The 15,396-nt window shown below is 43.3% G+C and overlaps 1 protein-coding gene across 2 annotated transcripts in view; it reads left to right on the forward strand.

Moving 5' to 3' along the window:
• Nucleotides 1–7,076: 7,076 nt before the first annotated feature.
• ZDHHC13 (zDHHC palmitoyltransferase 13) overlaps nucleotides 7,077–15,396 on the forward strand; it is a 47,782-nt gene continuing 39,462 nt past the window's right edge. The window contains exon 1 of one of the 2 annotated variants that reach the window (XM_082747342.1): nucleotides 7,077–7,212. In XM_082747342.1, coding sequence (XP_082603468.1) covers nucleotides 7,186–7,212 — 27 coding nt within the window. In that variant the 5' untranslated portion in view covers nucleotides 7,077–7,185. The remainder of the gene's footprint in view (nucleotides 7,213–15,396) is intronic. The other variant, XM_082747343.1, reaches the window with a different exon arrangement.

The following is a 15,396-nucleotide window of genomic DNA, read 5'->3' on the forward strand; positions in this document are numbered from 1 at the left end:
ATCACAGCTGGAGCCCTGGCTTCTGGCACCCTGTACTCAAGTCACCCATCTTTTTTTTTTTTTTTTAAAGATTTTATTTATTTATCAGAGAGAGAGGGGGGCAGAGAGAGCGAGCACAGGCAGACAGAATGGCAGGCAGAGGCAGAGGGAGAAGCAGGCTCCCCGCTGAGCAAGGAGCCCGATGTGGGACTCGATCCCAGGATGCTGGGATCATGACCTGAGCTGAAGGCAGCTGCTTAACCAACTGAGCCACCCAGGCGTCCCTCAAGTCACCCATCTTGATTCTCCTTTTTTGATCTGTACTCTCTCCACCCTGGGTATATTCCAGCCTCGAGAACTCTTCCTGGTCAGCGATGAGCAGGTAACTTGTGCCGGGCCTATAAGATCTTGTAGAGTCAGAGCTGGAGTCAGTGTCCCACATAAGGAGAAATTGTGGGAAAGCAGGAGTTGTGAGTACAGAGTACACAGAGGGCCCCTATCTACAGTGAGAGCAGGACAGATGTCCAGAGGCACAGAGATGAGAGAGAAACTAATGACCATGGTGACCTTGGTTCTTGAGGGTGCCTCACTGTTCAATTCCAGTTCTGCAAGGGACTTGGCCTCAGGAAAAAGGGAGCCACAGAAGGTTCAAGGGAATGGCAGAATTTCATGTAATCATTTTATCTCATGTTCTGCCTCTCCTGCCATCTCACCTACTGCCCTTGCTGATAAACCATACTTTCAGTGGTCAGATTCATCAGGAACTCTGTGAGTGGCGTTGGGAATGACCTCAGTGCCTTCCGCTTGGGAAATTCAGATTTTTGTCTGGATTCAGCATCTCTCCAAAGCACAATGTGGAATTCTTTCATTTAGAAACTGAGATGATAGTTGACCAATTAGGCCTCCTCTCGTCCCTTCTATATTCTTGAACATCTTGCACCACAGCAAGCCAGCTTGGCCGGTTACCATGGACACCACTGTCGCTCTAATTGGAGCCTGCTGGGCAGCGGTGAACAGCAGATGTAACCAGTTTCTTCTAGTGAAGGCAGAGCTGGTGGGAATGCAGCTCCTCTCATCACGGCAAATAGTTTAGTGTGTAGGGCAGAGTGGTGGTGGAAAAAGAAGAATGATTACTCCTTTAAAATGTCACAAACTAATGTCCTTGTCAAAACAAGGAATGGATTTTGACCAGTGGAATTGTGGTCATCGTATTTGCTATGAAGTCATGAATATTTCAGAGTTGCATCATAATCGGTGTTAAGGCTGAGTTTTCTGAAGATCTCAGCTTTTCTCAATAGTCTTGAGTATCTAGTAATGATCCACATTTACAAACCACTTATTGTATGTACATGACATACATTCTTTCATTTACTCCAGATAACTACTCTATGAAGTAGGTTCTTTTACCATTGCCATTTCATAGATGAGAGCATATAGGCTCAAAGAGGTAAGGTCTCTTGCTAAAAGCACACAAAAAATGTAGCTCTTAAACTCATGTCCCACCTTGATCCCCCCAGGTAGGTGGGAAGTTTGGAAATACTTTTGAAAAAAATCCTGTATGAAGTTTTGAAAGTTTCTGAACCAATAGATAGTCCCTAGGCCCTGAACTTATTTCTTTTTATTTTTAAAGATTTTTATTATTTATTTGACAGATAGAGATCACAAGTAGGCAGAGAATCAGGCAGAGAGAGAGGAGGAGGAAGCCGGCTCCCTGCTGAGCAGGGCTAGATCCCGGGACCCTGGGATCATGACCCGAGCTGAAGGCAGAGGCTTTAACCCACTAAGCCACCCAGGTGCCCCCCCCTGGAACTTATTTCTTGTCAGTGACTGTATTGTCAAGGTTACAGCCTTGTCACACAGGAGACAGCCCTACCCTCGTCACCTGAAGCCCTGAGTCTGGGCTCTTCCACAGTCTGACACCCTGGGGAAACCACAGAAGCTTCCTGGATTCACAGGCTATCAAGAGGAGTGCTAATCCCCACTCTGCTCACTTCACAGGGATGTTATGAGTCTCAATATAAGTAAAAGCAAAAGTGTTTTTGCAAACTATATAAAGCCATAGATGGGATTCTTCAACTCAAGGCAGCATTTTCTGAACGTACAGCCTGGGTTGGGAAATGTGCTAGATGCCAGGGATATAAATAAAAATGAATTAATACAGGATTATTTGTTACTCAACAACTGATTATTAAGCTGAGTTCCCATGGGCTAGGTACCGTGCTATGCACTGGGAACACACCTGTGTCTGAATCAAGGCCAGGTTCTATGTTCAAAGAACTTCTCATGGCGTGCAGAGAAGATAGCTGTTCAAAACATGAATTTAATAATGTTCCTATGGGGGAGCGCCTAGGTGGCTCAGTGGGTTAAACCTCTGCCTTAGGCTCAGGTCATGATCTCAGGGTCCTGGGATCGAGTCCCGCATCGGGCTTGGCAGGGAGCCTGCTTCCTCCTCTCTCTCGGCCTGCCTCTCTGCCTACCTGTGATCTCTGTCAAGTGAATAAATGAAATCTTTAAAAAAATTAATGTTCCTTGAGTCCTGTTAGGAGAACTATAGGTGCTATGGGAACATTCAAGGAGGAGTCCGAACTTGATCTCGGACTCCACCCTCCCCGAGGTAGTCATATATAAGTGTCCTGTAGGGGCACAGAGACTGGGAGGGGGGCATGGGTATATAAATCTATAAATACAGAGCTATGATAGATGGCTAGAGAAGGTAGAGCGGCAAGTCTTACCTGTATTAAAGTCAAGGTGGATTTATTACCCAATCCTGAATGTTGCTGTCACGGTTTGGAAACATCCAGAAAAATTTCCACAGGAATGGATATTTAAATATGTGACTGTAAGTTCGTGACTAAGACTCAAAATAGCAACCAACCAAAAAATAGTAGGAATACTTCCTGCTTTACCTCTTCTCTCTCTCTCTCTCTCTCACACACACACACACACACACCTGGTTAATCTGGCAAGTAAAATATAAGATGTACACCATGGTCTCCTAACCCAGACCCTAGTGACTTAGAAGATCTCATTACCAGATCTTGATGAATTATATACAAAATAAAGGGGAAAAGTCACTTTCACTTTTTAACTGTGAAGCTTTTCATGCATAGAAGGCAAGAGACTGAGCCAGGCTTCTAAGTAATCACTGCCCCTTCCTGTAACTCCTAGCCCTGAGAATCTGTGAGATTGGTTACAGTTAGAAACTGAGGCTCTTTGGGAGTTGGCAAGATAGCCTTGGGAGCAGGACCAGAAGAGCTGCCCTAACCCTATCTTCTCCACTAAATTGTGGAATGGTCCTGAGCAAGTCACTTCCCTCCACAAGCCTCAGTTTCCCCATCTATAAATAGAGGAAATTGGGAAAGTCCTTTTAGTTTTATGAATTTATGAAAAGAACTTTTTATCTCCCCAGGCTAATGTAGGTCCCTTTGTTATATTTCCTTGTTAGCATTTATTCTTGTTTCTACTTTTTCTCTTAAAAAAATATATATATATATATATATATATATATATATATATATATATATATCAGTGTTTGCCCTCCCCCAAAGACTTGACCTTGAGGAGAGCAGAGACTCTGCTGTCGCCACTGCACTCCATATGTTTTAGCCTGTACCTGGCACACAGTAGGAGCTCAATAAACATTTGTTACCTGAATGTTCACAGGAAGCACTCATCCCCACCCCAGTCCTGCTGACTCAATACCAGTGAGCACTCGGGTTTTCTAACTGGTGTCTGGGAAAATCTGTGTGCTGACAGATGTGTGGAGCTTTGTGACATTCCAAAGGATCATGACAGTGCCTTTGAAATAATTGCAAACCCAAGCCCCGATCCAAAAAATGCTCCTGTCCTTTCTAAGGCCACGACAGAAATGAGACCAGAGTCAAAAGTTCAGTCAGAATGAAGTCAGTTGCCACCCATCGTGTGACAGTGGAGAACAGCAAACTCTAATGTGGAATTTTTCTTCAAAGCCAAGAGTTGTTAAACATTGTGAAATCAGCACTCCTTACAGTGATTTATGGAGCTGAACCACCTTTGATTTCCTTGTGTAAACCATGACCTTTGTTGTATCCATTCATTTGTTCATTTGTTTGGACAGCACCTTTTTAGGCTCTGTGTGCCAGACCTTGAGCAGATCATGGTGAGGGGTATAAAGATGGATGTGTGCCAAGAGTCCATGGCCAAGGAGAGGGAAGAACATCCACCCAAGAACTGCTAGGCTGATCTAAGAGGTCAGTATGTGTGAGCGCATTTGATTAAAGTCTGTCTCTTGCTACTAAACTACTAAGCCCCAGGAAATCAGAGACTAATTTTTTTTTGGGGGGGGTCTTGCTCACTAGTTAATGGTGCTTGATACATAGTAGGAACTCAGTATACAGTTGCAGAATGAGGGAAATAGTGTACTCTAAAAGAGATCCCAAAAGTGCTATAGGGATTGGAGAGGTAGAGCTTAGTCTCAGCAGGGGAAATTCCCTGAGCGAAACTGAGAGGGACCATTGAGGTTAGTGTTTCCTGCAGCATCCCAGTCCCATTTTACAAATAAACAAAATGTCATAGAGAAAATGATTTGCCCAGGGTCATAGAGTTGCTTCCTTCCCATTCATATGTTGAAGTCTCAACACCCAGTACCTCAGAATGTGACAGCATTTGTAAGTAAGGTCTTTAAAGAGGCAAGTAAATTAAAATGCAGTCATGTGGATTGGCCTTAATCTATATGACTTGTGTCCTTGTGGGACAAGAGGGTTAGAACACAGATATATAGAGAGGGGAGACCTTGTGAAGACATGTACCAGGCACTCTTCTGTATACTTCACATACATTAGCTCATTTAATTCACTCAACACTGCTGGCAAGTAAGTATGATTATTGTCCCACTTGTACAGATGAGCAAACTGAAGCATGAAAAGATTGAGCACCTGGCCCAAGAGCAGACATCTACTCAGGCAGACTGCTCCGTAGCCTGCTCCTACCCATCATGCTATTCTACTGTGGTACGTTTCCACAACAAAGACGTTTTCAAAGATGGGAGGTGATGGTTGCCCTGTGGGCCTCGTTGGGTTGGTTCTCCTAGAGCCATCAGTGGTGGCTACCCTGATCCCAGTCTGAAGTGGTTCAGTGCAGGCATCAAACAAATGAGCAGAGTGGAGCAGGAACCTTACTAAAGAGTACAGTGTTAGCATTTATTTGTTCCAGAATCTTCTTGTACTAGGCTATTGATGCAGAACCACTGAAATAGCAGACTTCAACCATCCCGCAGGTTTAAAAAATATCTCCTAAATTCAGTCTTTGAAAGTGAAACGACCAAACTGCTTCAGTGAAAGCACTTTTTAGTAAGAGACCTGGTTTTGAGTCCCCTCTCAAACACTTACCGGCTGTGTGACTTGGGGTTTATATACTCAGTTGGAAGCTCAGTTTTTTTCTTCTGGGAGATGTGGAAACTAACACTCCTCTCATGGATTAGACATAATAAATGCAAAAACACTGTCACAGGGTGCCAATACATAGTAAGTGATCAATAAACACAGCTCTTGTTAGTTAAACAAAGTTGACCATATCCAAAGGCTTTCTCCTGTGTAAGCCTTGCCCAATGTCTCATCCTGGCCTGTCCAAATTAATTGCTCACTGCTCTGACTCTCACGGGAAGTTGCTTACACTTCTTTTTGTCCTTCCTTGTATCATAGAAGTTGATGACGCACCTATCCATCTGTCTATTCATTCAGTAAAATTACACTAACCACTGTCCATATCCTAGTGCTGTGCTGGGCATTGAGAGTTCAGAGATGGATGCCTGGGCACCCACTTTTGCCCTAACCAACCCTGTTTTGTCTCTTATTACCTCATCCTTCTCACTCCTTCAAAGAACTGAGGCTCTAGTTTAGGGTGGGGAAAGGTGGGTGAAAGAGAGATACGTGACAGCTCTCTGCAAAATCCCAAAGGACACTACTCTGTGGAGGACATACTACCAAAAGAGGGATGTAGTTCCAGAGGATGGAACAGGCGAGGGGGACACATTAGTGAAGATAACAGGAGGATGTTCCAAGAGGACAAGGTTTTTGTCTGTTTTATTTATGGCCCCAGAGAGGTTGGGCTTTTGGGGTGACTCAGGACTGCTGTGCCCAATAGGAAGGAAATAATAATAATAATAATAATAATGACAGAGTTTAAAACATTTTTACAATTATATTGTATCATGGTATCTATTCTGGAAAAACCCAGCACTTTGTTGGATTTCTAGACACTTAATGATTAACACTATTTTTATAGAATAAGGGAGTCATAATGTTTTCCGTTCCTTTACAGTTTAGCTTTTAGAGGTCTTAACCCGCTTTGGTTTGGCAACAGACACATTAAGGAATAATTACAAAGATTGTAGTAAGAGCTGGGCTAGAAAACTCCAGTGTTTTCCGGGGTCTGAGGTAGGAGAGCCCCATTGTCCTGCTGGAACTACCCAAGGGCTGGAAGCTAAACAGTTTAGATGCCAGCGCCTTCAGTCCACAAAAGGATGTGGAGAATGCAAGTGGGGGTTCTTGCTTAATCTTTCCCTAGCCTGAGCAGTGAAACTCAAGTATTTTCTCTTTTGTATGAAGAAAACAGGCCCAGATGGTGGCAGTGGCTCACTCAAGATCACCGAAGTGGAGAGCGGCAAATGTCTTAATAGTTAACATTTATTGACGCCTTGATGTATGTCAAACATTCAGTGAGGAGCTTTGCACATTTTCTCTCATTTAATCCTCCTGACAATCTTGTTAAGTTTAAGTACCCTTATTTTCCCCCATTCACAGATGAGGAAATGAAGTAAAATAAGAAACTTTCACAAGGTTATCTAGCTATTTAGTAGGCAAGTTTGCATTTGCTCTCTCAGTAGGTGGTGGGGTGACTTTGGAATAACAGCCTGATCCTAGACCTGTGTCGCCAACCCCGGCGAGCCCAGCATGATCTCGGCCTGGGGCTGGAAGCACACCGCGGGGCCGGGCCAGGGGCGGGGCTTACGACTCGCGGTTACCCATTAGCTTCAGCCGAAAAGTCCCGCCCTCAGCCTAAAGGAGCTCAGGGATTGGGTCTCCCGAGGGCGATTGGCAGCACGGGGCTCGACCGGGGCCGCGGCGGAGGCGGAGCCTCAAGCAGGAAGTGGGTGTAAAGGCGGCTCGAGGCGAGCTGGCTCGCGGGTTGCTGCGGCCACTTTGCCGTGTCGCGGCCGCCAGTGGCGAGATGGAGGGGCCGGGGCTGGGTTCGCAGGTGAGTGCGGCCGGGCGCGGGCAGTCTTGGGGCGGGGAGAGCGGCGGCGGCGGCCGTAGGGAGAGGGAGGGCGTAGGTGTGAGGCGGCTCCCAGGAGGGGCCTCCGGGGAGCGGAGGGGCCTGGGTTGGGGAGGAGGAAGCATGGAGACACCGAGAATGATGCTGGGAATTCTCTCCGTGACGACCGGAAAGAAAAGGCGAGGATGTGCGGGGGGGTACCCTACGGGCCCTCCATCCTCCTCGGTGGCCCAGGGCGCCCCCTGGGGCCGGTACCCCCGTGCCTGTCGGGGACCGCTGAGGGGCCTGGGAAGGGAGTGTGGCCATTCCTGGGGGAGGTGTCAGGTGACACACCTGAGATGGACCAGCCTGTCTTGACCTTGGCCTGGAATCCGTGCGGGTCTCTTGATTTCTTTCTTCGGAGGAGTTGCCTGGACACCTGGCTCGGCCCCACCCAGCCCTGTTCTGGTTCTTGTTCCCACATCCTTGCGTACTCCTTCAAAGAACCGAGGCTGTTAGTTTAGGCGGGGGAAAGGTGGGTGAAAAGAGGTGGGTCTCAGCTCTCCGCGGAACCTCAAAGGACGCTGTTCTGTGGAGGGGATACTACCAGAGGCCAGTTGTAGTTCCAGAGGGCCGGACGGGCCAGTGGGGGACGTTACAGCAGATAACAGGAGGCTGTTCCAAGAGAAAAAGATTTTTGTCCTTTTTCCTGATGCCCCCTTTCCAGTTCCTAGACTGCTGACAGGCGTGTTGTAGCTGTTCACTTAATATTTGTTGAATAAAGGAAGAATATCCAGATTCTGCCAACAGGTAGTGAGTGCTGAGCTTACACCAGATGCTTTTATATGCATTACTTTATTTTGGAATTGAAGCATCCTTAAGAAGATGATAGGATCTCCTTTTTACTGATGGGCAAACTGAAGCTGTCTTCAGTTGGAATGACTTCGGTAGTAGATTTTCTGTCCCTAATGGGATCCAAGCCGTTCGAGATGACTAGAGGAGTTGGGCTCTCAAAAAACAAAACAAAACAAAAAAAAAAACAAAAAACAAAAAAAAACCTCTTTCCAATTCTTAGAGTGCTTTTCATGCTCTGCCTTCCTGTCCTTTCAACAGTCTGGTGTAGGTGTAAGAGAAAGAATAAAACATGTGGAGAATTTAAGTTGTTCTTTTCATATTAGGTATCCTTGCACTTTGACAGCAAAGCAATTTTGCAAGCTGACTGGATTTTACAAAAGGTGTAGAATCTTCTCATGAAAACGATGTCTCATTTTTTTTTTTTTTTTTTCTCAGAGACTCTCAAGGAAAAGTTGGTAGGAGAAACTCTTATATCTTAATTACTGCCACTTATTTTCAAAAGCCTTCAAGTACTTGAAGTTCACTCCCTCGTGCTGAAGGGAAGATAGCCCTGCCCCAATTTCATGACAGATGGAGGAAGAGAATGATTCAGAGGTTGAAATTAATGGGGCAAGGTAGAGTAGTCATTGTTCATAATAATTGTTGTTTAATAATAGTAACATAATGATAATAATTGTTTTTCCGTAATAAAGAGTTCATCTGTATATGGTGCTCTGCAGTTTACAAAATATTTCCCCATTCTTGATCACTGTGACCTGTGAGGTGGGGAGGGATTGTTACTCTAGTTTTAAAGATTAGAACGGAGGCTCAAAAAGTCGGCATCATTTGTTAAAAGTCAAATAGCTGCTAAGTGATCGAGCTAAGACTTCATTCATTCTACTAGGTCTTAGGCCCTGTTACAGGTGCTGGAGATAAATCAGTGAACAAAACAGACAAAAAACATTCCTACTGTGGTTGAATTTGCTTCTCCTGATTCCAATTCAGGGTTGTTGGGTTTTGTGGGCATTTGCTTATGCCATCTGGCCATCAGTTTCCTCTCTCACCTCATTTTTTAGCTGCTTTCTTGCTTGCCAAACCACATTGGTCTCAGGACCTTTGTACTTAGTCTTCACTCTGTCTAGAGTGCTCTTTCCTCAAATACCCACGTGCTTTAATTCTCCACCTCTTGAAGGTTTTGATGTAAATGTCAGCTCAGTGCGCAACCCCTCCTCATCGTTACCCCTACTAGCAACATTCCCTAGTCTCCTTTCTTTTAAATTTCTCCTCAGCATTTAATACCGTTTAACATACTTTGTTTTGTTTGTTGTCTCCTTCCTTCCACTGAACGTAAGTTCTGTGAGGGCAGTGATTATCAGTTTTGTTGACTGCTCTGTGCCTGGCATCTAGAACAGTGCCTAGCATTGGTGGGTACTCTGCAAACAATTGTCCAATCTATGAACTCGGAAACTGAGCTCTGGTACTTCTGTTAGTGTCATGAGAAATTTTAATGGTTATCCATTATCTCTTTGTTTTATTCGATAATCTGGCAGGATAGTGACCCTTATCAGAGTTTGAATATGATTCCTAGATCTGGAGTTTCTCTTTAGTTAATGCCCACTGTAACTTTAATGGTACTTATTTATTATTTAGAAAAATCATGTGAGGGCGCCTGGGTGGCTCAGTGGGTTAAGCCCTGCCTTCGGCTTAGGTCATGATCCCAGGGTCCTGGGATCGAGTGTCACTTCGGGCTCTCTGCTCAGCGGGGAGCCTGCTTCCCTCTCTCTCTCTCTGCCTGCCTCTCTGTCTACTTGTGATCTCTCTGTCAAATAAATAAAGTCTTAAAAAAAAAAAGAAAAATCCTATGATTCCATGTGATATCTCCATGTGAAAAGTATTGCATGACCCCTTATATCTTAAAATTGTTAGAATTTTGTTTTGTTTTCTTCTCTTTTCTTTCTTTCTCTTTTCTTTTTTCTTAAATTGTTCTAGTTTTCTGTTGCTGTGTAAAAACCACCCCAAAACGTAGAGGTGTAAAACAGCCATTGTCATGTTCATGGACTGTGTCAGGAATTTGGACAGGGCATAGCAGGGATGGTTTGTTTCTTTTCCACTGTGTTTGGAGTCTTTGCTAGAAAGACTCATAAACTGGGATACTTAACATCTGGGTTTGGTATCATCTAGTAATGTCTTCACTCACATATCTGGTAGTTGATGTTGACTTTTAGCAGGGACACCTACATGTGGCCTGGGCCTCTGCACAGCATGGTGGCTGGGTTCCAAGGGTGAGCATCTCAGGAGACAGAAAGAGGAAGCTGCCAGTTTCTCAGGCTTGGGCCCACAAACTGGTGGAATGTCACTTTGGTGGGATTTTATTAGTGAGGCAGTCACAGAGCTCAGATTTAAGAGGAAGGGACACAGAACCTCTCCTCTTAATGGAGAAGTATCAAAGAATTTAGGGACTCTGTTGTAAAAATCACCCCAGATGTATCCACACATCTCTTACGTAATTTTCATAGTATCTTGTTCTCCCCTTTGAAGGAGGGTATTAAGCTAGCTACATGTTTCTTTCTTGGTATCCTTTTTACTTTTTTTTGAATCTTGCCTGTTTTGTTCACTGTCATATACCTGTGTCAAGAGCAGTGTCTGGCACATAGAGGGCATTCAGTAAATACCAGATGGATGGATGGATGGATGGATGGATGGATTGCAGCAGGAATTGTGTCTTATTCCCTAATTACCTCGTACAGATCTTCATCGAGTTACAAAGAGGTTACATCTAATAAACCCATCATAAATTGAGAATGCATTTAATACCCCAACCTACTGAACATCATAGCTTGGCCTATTTATTTATTTATTAAAGATTTTATTTGTTATTTATTTGACAGATGAGATCACAAGTAGGCAGAGAGGCAGGCAGAGATAGAGGAAGGGAAGCAGGCTCCCCACCGAGCAGAGAGCCCGATGCAGGGCTTGATCCCAGGACCCTGGAATCATGACCCGAGCTGAAGGCAGAGGCTTTAACCCACTGAGCCACCCAGGCGCCCCTTGGCCTAGCTATTTAAATGTGTTCAGAACACTTACATGAGCCTACAGTTAAGCAAATCCATCTAACACAAAGCCTGTTATTAAAGTGTTGAGTATCTCATGTAATTTATTGAATACAGTATTGAAAGTGATAGAATGGTTGTATTGTGTGTACAGTGCTTGAAAGCGTATTGCTTATTCACCCCTTGTGAGTACATGGCTGAGTGGGAGCTCACTTCAGTGGCCTAGCACCAAAAGTGTCCTACAACATATCACTTGACCTGGAAAAGACCAAAATTCAAAGTACGGTTTTTATTGAAATGCATATTTTTTCTACACCATCATAAAATTGAAAAATCCCAAGTTGAATTATTGTAAGTTGGGGATTGTATTGTGATCAGCAGGTGTTCTTTACATTTCCCTGAATGAATGTGTAATGAAAACTCTTATCAGTTTGCTAGCATCATGAGAATTTGAGAATTTGCTTAGTCTCTTCTGTTACCTTTCTTTTTTTTTTATTTAAATCCATTTGCTTGAGAGAGAAGATGTGTGGGGAGAGGGGCAGAAAAAGAGGGAGACAGGAAGCAGACTTTGCTTCCCCTACCTGCTGAGTGGGGAGCCTGACATGGAGCTCCGTCGCAGGACCCTGAGATCATGACCTGCGCTGAAGTCAGAGGCTTAACCCACTGAGCCACCCAGGCGCCCCCCTCTTCTGTTACCTTAACATTGCAGGTAGCCATGTGGCAGTTGAGCTTCCACCACCATAAAGGGTGTTTGTTTATGTGAAGGCTCTGTCAGTGCACATTTTAATAATGACTTTTGTAACAGCTCCTCTTTGACCCATACAGCATCAACATGGAAGGAACTTCATAGCCTTATTGACCTTCTCCTTCCATTTTACAAATGTAAAAACTGAAGCCAAAAACAGGGTAGATGATCAGCCACCATCATTCAGCCCGCATGTAATCTGAGACTTTGGCCTTATTCTCAAGGGGTTCTCATTTCAATGTGGTAAAAATGAAACAACTAGAGAATACTGAGAAAAAAAACAAAAAATAAAAAAATTTTTTTGGTAACTGGAGACTTAATTTCTAAAAAGTATTTAGTATCTTGACATAAACTTTGCTTCAGTCTTGGCAATAGGAACATATGGTGGTTTTCCTTAAACAATTTTATGTGACTATCTCCAAAGTTGACCTCCCTGAAAGCAGGACATTCCTTTCCTCACCTGTAGCTCTTGTAAAATTTTGGGAAGTGTGATGTCTAGAGCAAAGGAGCTGTGGTCTCTAAGCTGTTTTGATCATGCGTTCCAATCAGTGACAGTTTTGAGCCTGCACCTTTAAAGTAAAACCCTACCATAATGTGAAAAGTGGGATTGCAAATAGTCATTTTTTAAAGCATCATGTATGGTAAGATTAGTGGAATGATAAATGAAGCCGCCCCCCCCAAGCTGGCCAGGAGCTTGGCTCCGGACGCACAGTCCAAATCACTCAGGTACTGACTGCAGTTTGTCCTCACGTGTTGGCAGTTGATCACTCTGATCACTCCACTGATGGGCTGACTTTGTGTCGTGTGGTCGGCTGGGACTTTACAAGTCCTGCTTCCATCTGTTCGAGGTACATGGGACTGGGGCAGATGCTCCTTGCTGAATTTGTATCGTCCCGGGGCAAGTTATTATAAGATTTGACAATATGTTTCTGAATTCTATTCATTGATTGATAACTCAGTATATACTTGTGGTAAGGTTTTGAATTAAAGATAAACAGAAACCTGTTTCGGCGTACCTGGGTGGCTTAGTGGGTTAAGCCTCTGCCTTCGGCTGAGGTCATGATCTTCGGGGTCCTGGGATTGAGCCCCACATCGGGTTCTCTGCTCAGCAGAGAGCCTCCTTCTCCCTCTCTCTCTGCCGAGCTCTCTGCCTACTTGTGATCTTTGTCTCTCTCTTTCTGTCAAATAAATAAATAAAATCTTAAAACAAAAACCTGTTTCAAATTAGCCTTTTTGATAATTTTGATTTTTTTTTTTTGGAGGGAGGCTGGCTTTTTGTTAAATCACGTTAGATTGTCTTTGTTGTTACTTCAGGCCGTACTGAAGATATTATGCATAGAAGTGTCAGCTTTGCCTTTTCTTGTTTGCTTGGACTTCCGCTATTAATTGTTGTCCTACTTTATGGCCTCTTTGAGGGAATCAGTGTAAGCCACATGCTTATTTTGGGAGGGGTAACTTAGTTAAAATTAGATGATTTTACTTGAAAATTAACTTAACCTGATGTATATTGCAGAATGCTGAAGATCTGCCTCCCCACCCCTGCCACACCCTTTGCGCCTTTGCCCTTCTAAGGAATGGGGAGCACAGGTGGGCGTGAAGGACAGTTCCTCCACCGTGTTGTCGTTTGGGACAGGTCTATGATACGTACCTTAGACTCCCCCACACAGCTGACCAGGGTACTCTCTGCACTACACGGAACTTTCCCTTGCTTTCACAACCCCCGCGAACAGGCTGCAGTCATCTGGGACAGTGTTAGAAGCCGTGGGCTTTCTGTCCAGTGCCGTTTCTTCCCGCATTCACTTCACCCTGTCAAGCCCTCTGGGTGGTGGAACTTTTACTCCACTTCCAAGTCACCTTGTAAACAGACTGTAAGGATGACTTGCTTGATGTACAAATCAAAAGAGGCTGGCAGTGCTAAAATTAGTAAAGCTTAAAGAACCGGATTTGTAAATACTTGTGATGTGCTCTTTTTTTAAAAAAAGACAAAAGTTATTATAATAGAAGCCTTACCATGTTCTCCCATTACCCAGTAGATCACTGCTTATATGGCCTTGAGTGGCCTTGCCTGACTTCAGAGACCACTGACTTCAAAAACAGGCTTTGAGTTTATATAATCATTTCTTGGGTTTTACTCTGCTTTGGATTTTGGCAAAAAATGATGTGAACAGGAGGTACCTCCTGTTTCTTAGTCCTTACCACCCAATTTTGCCACTTAATCTTATGTTGCCTTCCATTATCATTTTACTCTGTTTGTCTTTATTAGATTCTATTAGACTTAAACTCCTGGAAGGTAGACACTGATGGTTTTCATGCCTCTAGCATAACACTTTGTATGCCATATATACACAATAATTTATTGCTGGAAAAACATGCTCTTCATTGTAACATTCTTTATAGAAGTGAAGGATGAAATCAGTATACATCTCTGCAACACCATCAGGTTTAGGGGCGCTGACCACCCCCACACACTTAAAAAAATCATATGTTACTTTTGCTCCCTAAAAACTCAACTACTAATAGCCTGCTTTTGACTAGAAGCCTTACTGATAACAAGAACAGTTGATTAACACATATTTTGTATGTTATATGTGTTGTGTTCTGTATTCTTACCATAAATTAAGCTAGAGAAAAGAAAATAGTAAGAAAATCATAAGGAAGAGGAAAAACATTTCAGTACTATACTGGATTTATCAACAAACATCTGTATGTACGTGGGCCCGTGTAATTCAAACCTTGTTGTTTAAGGGTCAACTATATACACAGTGAGGTACGGATATACCAAACTCCTAATAATAGTATCTCTGTTGCTACAAGATTGGAAAGAAAATAGTCCAGGTTTGCTTATCCTTTGTTCAGTTTTATATTGCCAGATCTTTAAAATGAATGTGATTCAGTTTATAATTAAAAAACAAAAACAAAAACAAAAAAACGTTGATGTGAAAGGTAGACTGACTCTGGACAGAGTCTAAAATTGACTCTGTCAAGTTTAACTGATCTGCAGTTTACTGACACGTTAATGTCAGGGTCCTGATTTAAGTTCAGGACTACCCAGACCTTTATTAAAAAATAGGTTGTCCTTCATCCTCAAGGTAGAAATTTAAGAATTTAATTAAAAAAAAGAAGTTGAATTGTCACAAGAGGTGGGGGGGAATGACTAAACTGTAGTAATTCTGACTGTAGTTCAACTCTTCCTTAACAGCTTGTCTTCTTCCAATCGGATATAATTATAATTGCTATGACATGATGAAAAGAATCCTAAAGTAATGTTCTTATTTATGTTTTAATCTAACTACCTATATGTTTATTTTTAGCTGTGTGCAAGTATGCTTCCTTATAAGGAGTATGAAGTAGGGAGGTTGAATTCATCAGATAAAGCAGAACCCACTATTCAAAAGAGCATTTGTGGTTCTGGTTCTGAGTAAGATGGAGTAAGCATTTGCCTGTCCCTTTGAAGGCACTGGGCAGAATGTAAGTAGCAGCTATTTAAGGATTCTGAGAAGTAAATTGTAACAGGTAGATGGGGAGAATTCAAGAAACCACTGAACCAGGAGCTAATTT

Source organism: Mustela nivalis (genome assembly GCF_964662115.1).
Source record: "Mustela nivalis genome assembly, chromosome: 9".
Classification (NCBI taxonomy): Eukaryota; Metazoa; Chordata; class Mammalia; order Carnivora; family Mustelidae; genus Mustela; species Mustela nivalis.